Source organism: Pongo pygmaeus, chromosome 9 (assembly GCF_028885625.2).
Source record: "Pongo pygmaeus isolate AG05252 chromosome 9, NHGRI_mPonPyg2-v2.0_pri, whole genome shotgun sequence".
In the NCBI taxonomy this organism is placed as follows: domain Eukaryota; kingdom Metazoa; phylum Chordata; class Mammalia; order Primates; family Hominidae; genus Pongo; species Pongo pygmaeus.
This window is the reverse complement of record NC_072382.2, coordinates 21,215,929-21,233,909: the sequence shown is the minus strand read 5'-3', so window position 1 is coordinate 21,233,909 and position 17,981 is coordinate 21,215,929. Positions and strand designations below refer to the sequence as shown.

At 40.0% G+C, this 17,981-nt stretch overlaps 1 protein-coding gene across 46 annotated transcripts in view; it reads right to left on the bottom strand.

Annotated features, from left to right (window-relative positions):
• Positions 1 to 17,981, bottom strand: part of PHF21A (PHD finger protein 21A) — a 194,287-nt gene that overhangs the window by 43,166 nt on the left and 133,140 nt on the right. For all 46 annotated transcript variants that reach the window (XR_010127558.1, XM_063670940.1, XM_054440429.2 and 43 more), the window contains one exon: positions 7,222 to 7,428. Coding sequence is in view for 45 of the 46 variants with exons in the window: in XM_063670940.1 (XP_063527010.1) it covers positions 7,222 to 7,428 (207 nt within the window). In the remaining variant the exon portion in view is untranslated. The remainder of the gene's footprint in view (positions 1 to 7,221; positions 7,429 to 17,981) is intronic.

Genomic DNA, 17,981 nt, shown 5'->3' with positions numbered 1-17,981 from the left:
ACTGTATATTTGCACTGTCTGATTTGGCAGCCACTAGCCACAAGTTGCTATTTAAAAGGAAATTAATTGGCCAGGCGCAGTGGCTCACACATGTAATCCCAGCACTTTGGGAAACTGAAGCAGGTGGATCACCTGAGGTCAGGAGTTCGAGACCAGCTTGGTCAACATGGCAAAAGCCTGTCTCTACTAAGAATATAAAAAGTAGACCAGGTGCAGTGGCTCATGCCTGTAATCCCAGCACTTTGGGAGGCCGATGCGGGCGGACAGCCTGAGGTCAGGAGTTCAAGACCAGCCTGGCCAACATGGCGAAAACCCATCTCTACTAAAAATACAAAAATCAGCCAGGCCTGGTGGCAGGCACCTGTAATCCCAGCTACTCGGGAGGTTGAGGCAAGAGAATTGCTTGAACCCGGGAGGCGGAGGTTGCAGTGAGCAGAGATCGTGCCACTGCACTCAGCCTGGCGAGAGAGAGCGAGTCTCCATCTCAAAAAGAAAAAAAAAAATTAGCCAGGTGTGGTGGCAGGCGCTTGTAATCCCAGCTACTCGGGAGGCTAAGGCAGGGGAATCACTTGAACCCGTGAGGCAGAGGCTGCAGTGAGCTGAGATCGCACCATTGTACCCCAGCTTGGGCGATAAGAGTGAGACTTCGTCTCAAAAAAAATAAATAAATAAAAATAAAAGCTAAATTAATTAAATTTAATTAATTAAAACAAAAACAAAATTAAAACATCAGCTCCTCAGTTGCACTAGCCACATTTCAAATGTCAAAACTCACATGTGGTTAGTGGTGACCAAACTGGACAGTGGAGATAGACAGTATTTCCAACATCACAGAAAGTTCTATCACTGTGCAAGACCAGTGAAAAGTACCTCCATTCTCTCAGAAACACATCTGGACAACTTCCCTTATGAATTTCTATTTCAGTGTCTATGCTTTTCTACTTTGGGGTATTAAGTTGTTTGCTTCTAGGGAATTACTTATCTCTATTTTTCTGCCTTATGCGCATATACACATATTATCTAATCTTTTAAGATCATCATCCAAATCTTTGTTTCCTCTTCGCTAAGTGGCTTATTCTCTTTGCCATTGCCTCCTTAAATGTGAAATGAGAGTAAAGGGGGAACACTGATATTTATTTTGGAGTGCAGTGGATCATCTATCTTCGATCAGTGATGAAAACCAAATAAAAGCCAAATGCTATTTATTATTAGAAATGGTATATTAATAGTAGTATAACAGTAAGGACTGACTGCATTATCAGCAATTTGTAGTAAGTATTTTTACTACAGTGTATTAGCCCTTGTTTTCCATTTAAAACATGTCGATTTAAAGAACTTCTGAAGTGGTGATCCAGTCACACCAGATGGCATTCAATCCAGTGCTACCGTGGATTGTGGGAGTAAAGCTCTACTCAGAACTCACTGACATGGATTTTAAAGACACACATGTTGTTACTGCTTTAAGAGAAGTCAACGTACTTTTGTTTCAAGTAAATCATCAATATTTTGCATAACTCTAAACTGATGATTCTACAAAATACTGACTAAAGCCTCAAACTCACCTGAATTATATACTTACCATTAACCCAACACTTTAAAAACACTGAAACCTAACAAGTTTGTTCACATCTTAGGTTAGCAGTTTTCTTTTATTTTACAACTATGGTTATGGCTGATTTCACTACATGATTTCTAGCATCTACATACCTGTTTGTCTAGTATACAGGCATAAGACCTAGTACTGTATGCTTCAGTGAAAACTTTTTGAAGAATATATTTACTATTTATTGACACCAAGACCCAGGTAGTGCTTAGATCTTTACCCCTGGTCTGGTGCTTCTTCTTTCCCAAGTATTAGGGAACACAAACCAAACTCCTGGGTTTAGATGACAAAAGGAATTTAGAACTTTGAAATCCAAGTCTAATGAAAATGTCTGAACTGTTCTGGAAGGAGGAAGAAGAGACAGAGAAGAAAGGTGTCCAACAACAAATTATTATTATTATTATTATTATTATTGTTTATTTATTTTTGAGACAGGGTCTCCCTCTGTCACCCAGGCTAGAGCGCAGTGGCGCAATCACAGCTCACTGCAGCCTTTACCTCCTGGGCTCAAGTAATCCTCCCACCTCATTCTCCTGAGTACCTTGGACTAAAGGCAGATGCTACCACACCTGGCTAATTTTTTTTATTTTTAGTAGAGACGTGATCTTGCTATGTTGCCCAGGCTGGTCTAGAACTCCTGCCCTCACGTAATCCTCCTGCATTGGCCTCCCAAAGTGTTGGGATTATAGGCGTGAGCCACCACACCCAACCAAGAGATTTATTTATATGAAAGCTGTGATTTGTTTTTAGCTAGTTAACAGTGTCTAAGTATGATCACCTTTAAGAGAAGATAGCTGTTTCTCCACAGTTTCATGATGGGGTCCTTTATTCTGACAAAACCCAAATTGCACGAGCTAGAAGTTAATGCAGAAATACATGGCATGGCAAATACTGCCAATAGCAAAATCCTTTTTATTTATTTATTTATTTGCTAAGTCATTGTTGTCTGCCTGCCAAATATGAAGTATTGATTTAAAACAGATGGACTCAGGCTGGACACAGTGGGTCATGCCTATCATCCCAGCACTTTGGGAGGCTAAGGTGGGTGGATCACTTAAGCCTAGGAGTTTCAGACCAGCCTTGGCAACATAGTGAAACCCCGCCTCTACAAAAAATATAAAAATGAGTTGGGCATGGTAACACACACCTGTAGTCCCAACTACTTGAGAGGCTGAGGTGGAAGGATCACCTAAGCCTGGGAGGTCAAGGCTGAGGTGAGCCGTAATTGCACCATTGCACTCCAGCCTAGGTGATACAGTGAGACACTATCTCAAAGAAAACAAATAAAATAAAATAAAACAGATGAACTCCAATATACAAATCAGAATTTAAGGGATTATTACTATGGGATCTAACTAACCTCCACATCTATTTTATATTATTTTGCTGGTTTAATTTTGAATGCAGTCATGTTGTATACTCAAACAACCACAAATAGAACCCTTTCCCTTTTTTGTCTCCAAAGGTTTGTTTTCCATTTGGTTTTATTAACTGCTTTCTTCTTTACATTTGCATTATACCATTAAAAATTAGAGGGCTGTGAATATAGGTTGGAGAGTATACCTGTATTTAACTGTTCTATTCTTTTACTTTTTCTGTAGATTGGAAAACTTTTAAAATATACATATAAGCATGAGTTGACGTTAACTAAGTAAAGCAAACTGTTCCCATTCCCTCTCCCAAAAAGAATTCCTCATTGCTTCCTCTATGCCTTGGTATATGCCAATCACCTGACTTAGAATAAAAAACTTTCTCCTCTTAGCATCTCCTCCTGGCCCCCTGATTGCTACTTAATATTTAATTCTTTCTGAAGCTGTGTATTTAATATATGCCATATATAACCTCCCATTTATCCTTGCCCTCATACATTAAATATATATATTTAATATATGCCATATATAACCTCCCATTTGTCCTTGCCTTAGACTTCCCTATGACCGTTAAAAAACCCAGAAGTTTTGGCATGCTTTGGAGGGCTTGGCCTTATCTCCTCTCCATCGTTTCGTGGATCACACACTCCAACCACACCAGCCTACTTACGATTCCCAGGGCATGCATTTACTTTTTTGACTCCATCCTTTTGTTCATACTACTCTCTATACCTGTGAAGCTCTTTCCCCTTTGCTCTATCACTAAAATCCCATTCATTTGACAGGGCCCTGCTCAGATGCAACCCTCCTTGACAAGTACTTTCTAATCCCTCTAGTCAAAATTACTCTGTCCTCAAAATTTCTCTACATCTTAAATTTTTTAAATTCTTGAAAATAGAAACTCTCTGATTTGTGAATTTAGGTCTCCACATTACCTAGAACAGTGCTTGCATACAGTAAGAACTCCACAAATATTTACAGAATGAATAAAAATTATTAATAACGATATACCAGACTTTTGGCAGGGACCACTGCTCTTTGCATACCAGAATCCACCACACAGATTGGTAGTACCAATAAATAGGTTAGTAGTGCCAAGCGCAGTGGCTCATGTCTGTAATCCCAACACTGTGGGAGACCGAGGTGGGTGGAACACTCGAGCTCCGGAGTTTGAGACCAGCCTGGCAAACATGGTGAAACCCTGTTTCTACAAAAAATACAAAAATTAGCTGGGCATGGTGGCCTGTGCCTGTAGTCCCAGCTACCCAGGAGGCGGAGGTGGGAGGATGGCTTGGGGCAGGGGTTTCAGTGAGCTGAGATTGTGCCACTGCACTCCAGCCTGGGTGAAAGAGCCAGATCCTATCTCAAAAACAAACAAACAAACAAAAACCAAAAACCAGATTTGTAGTTTACCTGTAAACTCAAAAACCAAAAACTCAGAGGATCCTTTTGGTTTTTAACATTAAACATTTGCATTAAATAAAACAATATTTAAAAAAGGTTGGCAAAATCAATTAAATATATCAGGTGGGCTACCGGATGGAGAGGTGCTATACAACACTGTTTTGGAGGTAGCCCTGGGCCTCTTACCATCCACCATCCCAAAGCAACACAGACTACCAGGGAAGGGAAAAGCTATTATATTTTGGAAATGCTTCCTTTGAATTTTTTTTTTTTTTTTGAGATGGAGTCTTGCTCTGTTGCCCAGCGTGGAGTGCAGTGGTACGATCTCGGCTCACTGGAACCTCTGTTGCCCGGGTTCAAGTGATTCTCATGCCTCAGCCTCCTGAGGAGCTGGGATTACAGGTATATGTTACCACGGGTGGCTAATTTTTGTATTTTTAGTAGAGATGGAGTTTTGCCATGTTGGCCAGGCTGGTCTCAAACTCCTGACCTCAAGTGATCCACCCCACCTCGGCCTCTCAAAGTGTTGGGATTACTGTGTGCCACTGTGCCTAGCCTCCTTTGATTTTTATAACATAAAATGTTACTTGAACAGGATGTTTCCATGGGTTAAGACAGAAAACTCCTATGTAACAGGAAACAATGAATTCTACCACACTCCTTTCAGGTAAACATTTTTTGATCAACCTGTACTTTGGAAAGAGAACAACCTAACCCAATTCTGTTTAAAACTTAAAAATTATCCTCTAAACATTCTTTCAGAACTAATACAAGCGTTGGTAAGGAGATTTTTAAAGTCAGTTTTGAATGCCTAATTTCCAAATAGCCTTGGGGTGGTGATTAGGGTAAAAATTTATGTAGGCTGTCCTAGCTATCTGATTTACAACAGGGATTTTTCTTTTTCCTTCTTTGGTTTTACACAGTATTGGCATTGCTTTTTCTTTTTTTTTTTTGGTATTGAATGGCAGTACAGAAGAGTAGTTGAATGGACATATTTTTCAGCCAGAACATCCACGTTCAAATCTTAGCTCCACCACATACCACCCTCCATGATCTTAGGTAAATTATGTAACCTTTCTGTGCCTTAGTTTTCTCTTCTAAAAAACAGAGATGGTGGGCCAGTTGCGGTGGCTCACGCCTGTAATCCCAGCACTTTGGGAGGCCGAGGCGGGCAGACCACGAGGTCAGGAGTTCGAGACCAGCCTGGCCAATATGGTAAAACCCTGTCTCTACTAAAAATACAAAAATTAGCCGGGCATGGTGGCACGCGCCTGTAGTCCCAGCTACTCAGGAGGCTGAGGCAGAAGAACTGTTTGAACCCAAGAGGGCGGAGGTTGCAGTGAGCCGAGACTGCGCCCACTGTACTCCAGCCTGGGTGACACGGTGAGACTCTGTCTCAAAAAAACAACAACAAAAAAAACCAGAGATGGTAATAATAATAACTTCCTCTTAGGATTAGGGTGAGGAGTATGTCCATTATATAAAACACTTAGGAGACTGCCAGTATACAGTAACCTCTATTAAATGTTAACTTATCTTTAGTGTTCTTATAAAAAATTCATTCTTTACTTGCAAAATGTTGCACATGAACCAGTCCAATGTCCATAAACAGTGAACAGCCAACTGAACTATACTCTTTTTCTCTCTATATAAAGACACAGCAAAGACCTGGTGTTGGTTGTAAGAGGTATCCACGCTTAGGTTTCAGAGGATCCCAAAGTCCTTGAAGTGTGCAAAAATGAGTGTATTAAGTGTGAAAGTATATTCTTCTGGAGAGGGATCTATAGCTTTCAACAGAGTCATAAAGGGATCTGTGACCTTCAAGGATCCAAGTATCATTTGGAATATCATTTCCAAATACGCCCTTTTTGTGTATCTTGATTGCCTCACTATTCTTAAATTGTATGCTTGTTTAAATGCCCTTTTCGGTAAAAACATTTGCACAGCTACACCAAGTTAGAATTTTATTAAGCTCCCATTTCTTTAGTTTTGACCTGTAGCTTTCATTTCAGATTCCCATCAGTGTATTAGAGCAAATTCATTTTCTCATAAATATGGGCTTAAAAATGAGTGTTTCTATGTATAGTGCAAATATAGCACTCTTCTTTTTTTTTTTTTTGAGACGGAGTTTTGCTCTGTTGCCCAGGCTGGAGTGCAGTGGTGTGATCTCAGCCCACTGCAGCCTCTGCCTCCTGGGTTCAAGTGATTCTCCTGCCTCAGCCTGCCAAGTAGCTGGGATTACAGGCGCCTGCTACCAGGCCTGGCTAATTTTTTCGTATTTTTAGTAGAAATGAGGTTTCACCATGCTGGCCAGGCTGGTCTCAAACTCCTGACCTCAAGTGATCTGCCCACCTCAGCCTCCCAAAGTGCTGGGATTACAGGCATGAGCTACTGAGCCCAGCCATGGCACCCTTCCAAATGCTTCTTTCTATCTGGTCCCAAGAGCACTGATCCTGGAATAGCTCTATGCCTAGTTGCTAAGAATTCCAGAAGAGGTCAAGTCACAAACTTTTAGAACAAGTATAAATAAATACCTCCAAAAATTCAAAATAAGATTTTAATTCTGCTATAAAGCAGATAATTGATTTTTGTTATTGACTACCTTTCTCCCCTTCTTCAGACAGGTGGGAAATCATTTAATTTTTGCTTCTTAGTAATGTTATTTCCTTCTGCCAATGATTACAAGTGATACTTATCTGGGTTATACTGTAAAAAAGCAATCAAAATAACTTTTGTTTAGTTCTAGCTGAGCTTAGTATAGTCTGGGACAGGACACAGTTCTATATGACCAATAACAAATCAGTCTACAATCTGCAGCCTGCAATGTTCCATCTACACGTTTACCTGTGAAGCAGTCAGGTTGGGAGAGGCTGCAGCTGACTGCTGGGCATGGTGGTGGTGGTACTGCTGCTGTTGTTGTAGTTGCTGTAGTGGTTGCTGCTGTGCTGTTTGTAGTTTGTTTTCAGATTGTGGCAATGGCTGTATTTGGAACTTGTCCGGTTGTTCTTGCTTTACTATCAGGTTCTTCCGTAGCTGTTCAACTACTCTTTTCTACCAAATGAAGACAAAAAGAAATAAAATATATTAGAATACTGCTCTATCAGCTGCACAGAAATATGCTCTGACATCTTTCCTATAAATAGCTCCATCTAAAACTTATTACATCTAAATTTACACAGGTTCTACATATGAAGAGCTTAAAGAATTTAATATACATTATTGGTAATATGAAACTGATGGTGTAAGAAATGTTTTATATATAAAAGACAACTGAGGCACACAAATGAAAAATCTGAAGGAGATCACACAGCAGAGCTCAGATGTCCTATTATTAACTTAGCATGCTGAGAGCAGTATACAACGTAGCAGTAAAAAGCAGGACTCTGGAGCCATCCTACTTCAACTCCAATTTCAGTTTTGCTACTCACAGCTCTAAGATGTTGGGTAAGTTTATGAACCTACCTGTGCCTCACTGTCTAGCTCTTTAAAATGAGGTGGTTAACAGTACCCTTGAGGTTCTTATGAGCACCAAATGACTTGTTATATGGAAAGTACTCAGAACTGTGATTGGCACATTGTTGGTCATTATTATTATTATTAGAGATAGTGTCTCTCTATACTGCCCAGGTTGGAGTACAGTAGCTATTCATAGGTGTAGTCATAGTGCACGCACTACAGCCTTGAACTCCTGGCATCAAGCAATCTTCTCACTTCAGCATCCCAAGTAGCTGGAACTACAAGCACACACCACTGGGCCCAGCTTATTATTTTTTGCATATGATAACAGATACTAGACACAGTAATTTTTATTAAGCAAACATCATGTGTCTGTCCCAGTTGAAAACATTAAACAGATTGTTAAACAAAGAAACCCTGATCCCAGCAATATGCCATATAAACAACAGACATTCTAAATTACTGAAATGTGTAACTCATGAGCAGGACTTCTTTGCTGGGACGGGTTCTGTGGAGGTACACACGTTTGTTTAGGCAGAGTAGGGATTTAACTGCGTGAAGTGAAAAATTAAAGTCAAAGTTCTTCAAACTTTCTAGGCCTTGCTCAAATTCAAGAGAAATGTGTTTCTGGATACCTTCATTATTATAATACATTTCAACAGCATGTAAGCCCCGTGAGTGCAGGGGCTTATTTGGTTCACAACTATACTCTGCACTTAGAACTATACTGCTGGCCTGGCACGGTGGCTCACGCCTGTAATCCCAGCACTTTAGGAGGCCAAGGTGGGTGGATCACTTGAGGTCAGGAGTTCGAGACCAGCCTGGCCAACATGGTGAAGCCCCATCTCCACTAAAAATACAAAAGTTAGCCGAGCATGGTGGCACACACCTGTAATCCCAGCTACTCAGCAGGCTGAGGCAGGAGAATTGCTTGAACCTAGGAGGTGGAGGTTGCAGTTAGCCGAGATCATGCCATTGCACTCTGCACTCCAGCCTGGGCGACAGAGTGAAACTCTGTCTCAAAAAAAAAAAAAAACTATATTGCTGAGTAAATGTCCTTGTTCTCTTTACATGATGTGTAAAGTGGTGGGACCAAAGACCAACAAATGGCTCATAAAGCATATAATAACTATTTGGGGCCATATTTGGGCTCTTACTCTCCTGCCCTAATGGGAGGAAGAAGGTATAAGCAGCATTCCTCTCATATCTCATACACTTTCAAGTTAGTTCATTAGCGGAGGTGTGCTATTTCTGATAAAAATAGATTGTGATTTTCTAATATAGATTATGAATGAAGAAAAAGAAGTGAACGAAGAGCTTTAGTTAGATGAAACCATAAGAGCCAGGTTAATTCTCAAATGCCTGCTTATGGCTCTAACCAACTTCATCCCCCATATTCTCTAAAGAATCCAAATCTGTGGATTACTCGTTTAACATATTTGAACATTACAATATGTATAAAATGAATTTCTAAAATCTTTAAGTAAAAAAAAAATGTTTTCTTGAGGGTTGTTTTATTTTTTTTATTTTTTATTTTTTATTTTTTTTTTTGATTTTTTTGAAACAGGGTCTGGCTGTCACCCAGGCTGGAGTGCGGCGGCACAATCTTGGCTCATTGCCACTTCCGCGTCCCAGCCTCAAGCGATCCTCTCACCTCAGCCTACCGAGTAGCTGGGACTACAAGAGCGTGCTACCATGCCCAGCTAATTTTTTTATTTTTTGTAGAGATGGGGTTTCGCCATGTTGCCCAGGCTGGTCTGAAACTCCTGAGCTCATGCAATCTGCCCACCTTGGCCTCCCAAAGTGCTGGGATTATAGGCATGAGCCACCACGCCCGGCCGAGAGGTTTTTAGAAAAATATTTTTATTATTGATTCTTTTCAGACAACTAAAATATCATATAAAGGCCAATTTTGGGGGAAAAAAATTCTGCTATGCATTATATTCTGTTAGCACTGCCTCTCTGAGTAAATATTTTTTTAAAATGATGCAGAGTTTAAAGTCTTTGCAGAAACTATCTGCAGAATAATAAAAATGCAAATTAATAAAATATCAAATGCTTATAAAATTAACTTTCAAGTCTTCAAAATTCTATTTCTCCAATATAAAAGGCAGAATAATTAAACTGCTGTAGTTTAGGAGAAGGCGAAGTAATAGCAGTGGTGCTGCAGATAATGTTGAGAATCTCATGTAAATTTTATTACTTGGTGACTGCTAGAACATTTAGACATTTAAAAATTAAATAATTATTTAGAGTTGCTTTCAGTCCTCCTCCCCATCAGACATCAAACATATTAACGAACTAGCTAACGTGCAGCACCAGCAGCCAGAGAAAGGAACCCTAAGAGCTCTTACAAAACAAAAACAACGAAAAACCCAAAACAGATCAAATCAGAAGAAGGAGATAAATCAGGAGGAAATAATACAACATAAACATGACACCTGCCAAAAAATAAACTTTGGACAAAAACAGCACCGGAAACTAATTACTATACCAGTCACAAAAGGAAAGGGTGTTTTTTTTCTCCTCTACAGCCATCCTTAGGAAACACAATGTGCTCTCCTACTCACTGCCTAGCTAAAGTACACTAGAAGCAAGAAACAAAGCCCAGAACCCATTTCCAGTGTCATGTACAACAGAAGGGAACAGGAGGGAAAGCAGGAGCAAGGGATGCGGGCTAGAGTACTACTCTTCAGCCATATGGCTAGAGCAAGGTGACGACCAATCAGAACCAGAATCAGGAGTGTGGGAGTCAAGTGAGTCACACTGCGTTCACAACCGCTCCTCCCCCAGGACCGGAAACAAAGCCATGGAAGCTTGGGGTGGGGGCTGGTGGGGGGACATGATCAAAATACTTGCAAACTTACATCAGTCCTTGAGAGGAGGGAAAAAAAAAAGGAAAACGAAAGAGAGCTCTGCATTACAGGTCAGATCATATGAGCTGGGTAAAGCTTTCTTTAAGAGATAGCGTTGGTATGTCAGACTGCCACTCAGAAATGAATTGTCCCTTATTCCTTGCTGTGTTCACCAGATTAGAATACTGCGTGTGTGGTTACACATATCTGTTGCTACCTGTGAAAAAAAAATTTTTTTAATCAAGATTTGGAGGAAGCACTGATGCCCTCTGTCACTTAAATATAGATGACTGCACTTAGAAACCAGTAACTGAAAGCCAGGTGAGCTCTGCAGCAGAGGTGCTCCTTAGGTGTGGAGGCCCTGCAGGCTCTTCCAAGGACTGGGCGTAAAGGAGAGTTGCTGTGCATATTAGCTGGCTTTTCTAAGTCTCACAGTCCAGTCTCGTTCTAGTTCAGTCTTGCAGCTCTGGCAAACACAGCACTCAAATGACTTCAGAGGGACCCCGGATTTAGGTCAGTACCACTTCTGGGTGGCAGCAAGAGAATACGGTGAAAATATCTCAAAAATCCTAGCTGTGCGGTATCATCCAAGGTTCTCACTGCCCCCTATACAAAGGATATCCTCTCATCTCCACAGGAGATGAGCCTATATTTTTATTACTATGTGTTTTCAACGAAGAAGTCATGACTGCTGCTGGTCACTGACAAAGGTTATACTGGCATACATGATTTGATATTTTCAAAGGTATTCACATATAATGGAGATCTTTAAATGTAGCTAACTATATTGGAACATTATCCTGAAGCTTTGAGAAAGGGCTAAATTTCACAAACTGGCCATTCATCATTCACTGATAAGTTAATGAGAGTTAAAAGAGCGGGAAAAAATCAGGGAAATGAAAAAAGAAAGCTGGAAAGAACAAAGGCGGAAGGGAGAGAGGGAGAAAAAATTAATAACTTATCATTTTTTCTTCTTAATATATTTCTATAAACAATAAGCCAACATGCCAGGCCTCCAGAACTGCTAGTACCGCCCCCTTCAATCCATCTGTCAAGAACTGCTCCATAAACCCAGCATGTAACACGGAGCCTTAGATTCCCTTGACATTCGCATCACTGGGTTTCATCAGGGCTTGTTCAGGCAGAAGAGTTCACAGAGCCTCTGACACTTCAAGTCACAGTTTCCAAGACAGGTAGTCACGGTGATCAATATTGTGACATTCAGCGATACTATCAACGTGTTCACATGACAGCAAGACAGGTCCTGAAGAAAAATACGGAATTTTATAGGTCTAATACAACAGAAAATCAGGTTCGTTTTTCCACCGTTTAAGTCAATCGTTCCATGTTCCATGGCTTTTGTCAACAGAGAAGGGAGACGGAGAGATGGAAGGACTGCCCCCACCCCTCCAATCAACCCACCAGTTTATTCCTATCAAAAATTGTTCCCACAAATTTTAGAAAGCTTCTCTCAAAAGAAACTCCAAGACCCCGCCCTCCACAACTGGATGTCGGTGCTTCAAGTCTCTGCTTTTTCACACATTCAGTCACTCAACTGGTTTGTGCTCTACATGGCAGTATCTGTTGCGTATCAATTATTAGAGGGCCACACCCACTCAAGACATCTTCTTACACAGTATTGCCTTAAAGATGCATCCTTTTATTTCTTCCATGAATCAACATGCAATCTAAAAATACAACCTTCACTCTTTATACCAGAGGCTGATAGAGACTTGTAACTTTTCACAAATCCAGAAAGTTATCAAATCTTCCTTAAAATCTTTCTAGGTCTTTAGACGCACCAATTGCTCAAAATGAAACCAAGGATACTAAATTTTACGCGTATGGAAAAACTAACCTGGAGAAATGTTTATTTGTTGATGAGATCAGAACTTACTTAAAGAGAAAAAAAAGACTTTCTACTGTCTAACTAAAACTCAGCCACTGCATTGATAGTCACACCAATATTCATCAACGCTGAGGATGCAGGAAGGAGATAGGGCAGTTTTCAGAATGTGCCACAAAATTATCCTCTAAAGAAGAGGGGATGTGTTACTGTGGTAACATTAGAGACAAAATTACAATCTAGAGTAAAAGGTATGTATTGTTTAATGGAAACAGAAACTAAGTGAAGATTTCACCATTTTATGAACAAAAACACAGAATGCCATTTTATGGACAAACACACAGAAGAGAAACTCAAGATAAACTCCTTCCTTAATGCAAGTAAAATTCAATAAGAGAATCTGCACTGGAGTTATTGGAGAGGACAGTCTAGGGGAGACGAAGGATAGAATTCTGACAGAGGAAGACGGGGAGAAATACTGGTGGCAGAAGCTATAAAAATATACTTAGCTAAAACAATTGCACTTTCTTCATTTTGTAAGATACTAGAAAGTTTTCCCCAGACTCTCTGAGATTCACAAAGAATTAGACAAATAGTTTCTTTCCCTTTTTAACCTCTTTCAAAAAGTACATATCCTTTTAAAATACCACCTGTTTGACAGAAACAGCATCTACAACCTCATCTTACACAGTGAACTAGACACAATGTTTACAAAAGAAGGTCTCTTTCCTGGTTTTGAGATTTGGGGACGTAATTATTTTATAGTTCTCAAGTTGTCATGGGATTTATATAGTACAAATAAGCAAATTAACAACAGCAGCAGTTGTAATTATCAGAGATTTTTTTCAGTAAAGTTTAAAATTCTCTGCATGGATGTGTAACAGATGGCAAAGAATGCATATATCATGGTATTGATTAGACTTCAGCTTACTCTCTTAATTAAAAAATATTCTTTGGGGTTTATTCTTCCTTCAAAACACACACACACACACACACACACACACACACACACACACGTATTTACATCAATGGATTTTACATCCCATCTCCACAGGAGATGAGACACTTTATTAATATCATTAGGATTTACAGTCCATCTCTGTAAAAATTTAGACTTTAGACCTTTTATTTGCTAGCCTGATTGAAATGCAGTTTTCTTATTTAATTCCTTCATGCTTTAATAGGTAAACTCAACCTCATCTTCCCCCTAACTTGATATGTATGACTATAAAAGACTAATATTGATATAGTCAGACTTTGCCTAAATTTAGGGACCCTTCTAAAAACCTGGGACTGCCTTTAATTTGTGTCAAACAAGAAAGAGTGTGGCTGTTGTACTCAATAGAGATGTGACCCCTAGAGAATTACAGATTCTAATATGTAACATACAACGACGCTGCGGCAAAACAGTATAAACACATAAACTACAATCGAACAATGCATACTAGGAATGGTAGTTGTAATATATTTATGTGTGATACAAGACCTAAAAGTCCAGATGGCTTATATTCAAGTTTTCTACATTTCTTTGAAGCACTAAACTATACTGTCCTCCCTCCTTCAGCAAAGTATTGGGAATCAAATTAATTAATGGTGGAGAATGCTTAGGAAACTGTCAGGGGCAATGTGAAAAAAAGGGATAGTAACCAATGAATAACACAATTTGTCTAGTATGAATTTTTAACTCAGAGCAACAGCTAATTAAATGTGACTTTTATTTCCAATGTCAATTATATTTCAATCACTTGATTTTTAACATCTAATCATTTTAATGCTAGTTCAATCTATGTTTGGCTATTTTTTTTTTTTTAATGAGAACTGCCAAAAAGAAAGTACAATATCAAAGCGAATGCTACCTGTTGCCTTTTAATCTCAGAAATCAAATGTATTAGGGTATATATCCCTGTGGAAATCTAGGTACATCCCAGATTTCTTATACCTCTATGGCGGTTCAGGGCCATAATTATGAATGTATAAAATAGATGCCCAATTTAAATGTAACATGGGCCAAGCACAGCGGCTCATGCCTGTAGTCCCAGCTACTTGGGAGGCTGAGACAGGAGAATCCCTTAAGCCCAGGAGTTTGAAGCTTCAGTGAGCTATAATCATGCCACTACACTCCAGCCTGGGCAACAGAGCGAGACTGTATCATAAATAAATTGTATGTATGTATGTATGTATGTATGTATGTATGTATGTATGTATGTAACCCGACCCATCAAAGATCCTAGACACAGTAATGAGGACTATGGGAAAAAAAATGTAAGAACCATTTATAATCTGCACAATTTAGCTGTTTGTTACCATAAAAAAGCACCTGAGGCCGGGTGTGGTGGCTCACGCCTGTAATCCTGGCACTTTGGGAGGCCGAGGCGGGCGAATCATGAGGTCAGGAGTTCGAGACCAGCCTGGCAAACATGGTGAAACTCCGTCTCTACTAAAAATACAAAATATTAGCTGGGCGTAGTGGTGGGCGCCTATAATCCCAGCTACTCGGGAGGCTGAGGCAGAAGAATTGCTTTAACCCAGGAGGCGGAAGTTGCAGTGAGCCAAGATCGCGCCACTGTACTCCAGCCTGGGTGACAGAGCAAGACCCCATCTCAAAAAAAAAAAGCACCTGAATCATTGTGTTTGTACCACAATAAGATATATCATAGAGGCTATTAATTTGTAACTTAAGCTCCAATAGAGCAAAACGTCTGCCCCTCTGTAACTGTCTGTTTACAGAACACCACTGCACATACCATCAGCTTGTCATTCATCATTACATGGCTATATCCCACAACCTAAAGGCAGCACTGCTTTGTTAATATCAGAATTGTCTTGGACACTACAGAAATTCTCCCATTCCTCCGCACTGTAGCTGCTGTGGTTTTCCTCACAAAAGAATGCTGACTGGAGATGGCTGCACAGTAGCTGTCCCTGACAAGTTGGATATGAAAATACAATTTAAGTACAGTGATAATGCTAAATTGGAGGAGGGGAAAGGAGGAACAAAACCAAAGCCCCTATCATTTTATGGAACACTGCTCAGACAAAACAAATTGTTTTACCTACTCCAAGCCCTAGGTACCATTTGAGATAATGTAGGAAGTCACATTTTCACAGAAACACAAGACAGAATCAGATGCTAGAAGAGGTAAATATAACAGATTATTTAACCAAATTCCATGCAGAATACATCCACTAAGAAATAGATCCATTATTTTCAAAGATGAGGATACCTTTTAAGAATCCTCAATTCTGTAAGTTTTCTTAAAAGACAGAAAAAGACAATAATATTAGAAAAATATATTGTAGCAGGCAGTATATATCATGTAGAAAATATTATATGATGAAATGTAATATTTGCCTTACATTTAAACAAAAGTAACGCTTGTAAATAACTAAACACTGGCATTTTTAATTAGGAAGTATTTTAACAAAAGTACATTCTTAATATCACATTCTTGATGCTTAAAATCATAATTTTAAAAATCATCTACAGTAATAGCACAGACACACAAATTTTAAAAGATTCTAAAGCTGCTAGGCCAGGCGTGGTGGCTCCCCCCTGTAATCCCAGCACTTTGGGAGGCTGAGGTTGGAAGACCACCTGAGACCAGGAGTTCAAGACCAGCCTGGCCAACATGGCAAAAATCCCGTCTCTACAGAAAATACAAAAATTAGCCAGGCATAGTGGTGGCACAGTTGTAGTCCCAGCTACTCGGGAAGCTGAGGCATGAGAACTGCTTGAACTCAGGAGGTGGAGGTTACAGTGAGCCACGATCCTGCCTTTGTACTTCAGCCTGGGCGACAGAGCGAGACTCTGTCTTTAAAAAAAGAAAGAAAAGATTCTAAAGCTGCTAAATGCTACCCTCTTAATTTCACAAAGTATTCCTAATTTCAGTAGTTAAATTTACCACCAAATATTTGTTACAATCACTTAAAGAAAAAAATGAACAATGTTACAAATTTACTTTCTGACAAGACCCCCTCATCAAACAACAGGGAGGGTGCAAGTTCCTCACAAGTGTAGCCTACCAAAATGATGACTGATTAACTTCATGGGATTGGCTCTTCCAAGACATGTGACAAAGGATAATTTGCACTTCTCTGTATTTATCTGAGTTTACTTCATCAGAGACACAAGAAAGAAACCTGAACTCATCTTTCAGAATTTCAGAACACATTTGCTTTTGTTTGTTTTAAATCATTAGTACTAGAAATCTTATTAAAGAGAGAGGTTCAGCATTGTAGAAGAAAAGCATGAACGATCTCTTAATGAATAAAACGAATTTGGTTAAAAATTTAGCTGCGGTGGGCCAGGCGCGGAGGCTCACGCCTATAATCCCAGCACTTTGGGAGGCCGAAGCGGGCAGATCACGAGGTCAGGAGATCAAGACCAACCTGGCTAACACGGTGAAACCCCATCTCTACTAAAAAAAAAAAAAAAAAAAAAATACAAAAAATTAGCCAGGCGTGATGTCACACGCCTGTAGTTCCAGCTACTCGGAAGGCTGAGGCAGGAGCATCTCTTGGACCCAGGAGGTGGAGGGTGCAGTTAGCCGATATCGCGCCACTGCACTCCAGCCTGGGTGACAGAGTGAAACTCTGTCTCAAAATAAATAAATAAATAAATAAAAATAAAAAAATAAAAAATTTAGCTGGGCACAGTGGCTCATGCCTATAATTCCAGCACTTTGGGAAGCCAATGCAGGAGGATTGCTTGGGCCCAGGAGTTCGAGACCAGCCTGGGCAACAAAGTGAGACCCTGTCTCTACAAAAAATATAAAAATTAGCCAGGCATGGTGGCATACACTGGCAGTACCAGCTACTCAGGAGGCTGAGGCTGGCTTGAGCCCAGGAGGTTGAGGCTGCAGTGAGCCATGATCGTGCCACTGCACTTCAGCCTGGGCAACAGAGTGAGACCCTGACTCAAAAAATAAATAAATAAAATTAAAAGAAAAAGAATTTTTTAAATCTTAAGCCTGAAGAAAAACATTTTTCAAAGGTGACGAAAATTACAAAATCTAATCCACAAATTTCTACACAAATATTTACAGTCTTCACACCTGAACATACACATGTATGCACCCACTAACACAAACATACACACACCCCTCTCACATTTTAGAAAGGATGGAATGGCCACAGTAAAAATCATTTATAGCATTTTCATCTTCCTTTTTTTTTTTTTTTTTTTTTTCCCAGACAGGATCTCACTCTGTCGTCCAGGCTGGAGTGCAGTGGCATGATCTGGGCTCACTGCAGCCTTGACTTCCTGGCCTCAAGTGATCCTCCCACCTCAGCTCCCCAAGGAGCTAGGACTACACGAATGCACCACCACGCCTGGCTAATTTTTTGTATTTTTAGTAGAGACATGGTTTTGCCATGTTGCCTAGGCTGGTCTCAAACTCCTGGACTCAAGCGATTCCACCGGCCTCAGCCTCCCAAAGTGCTGGGAT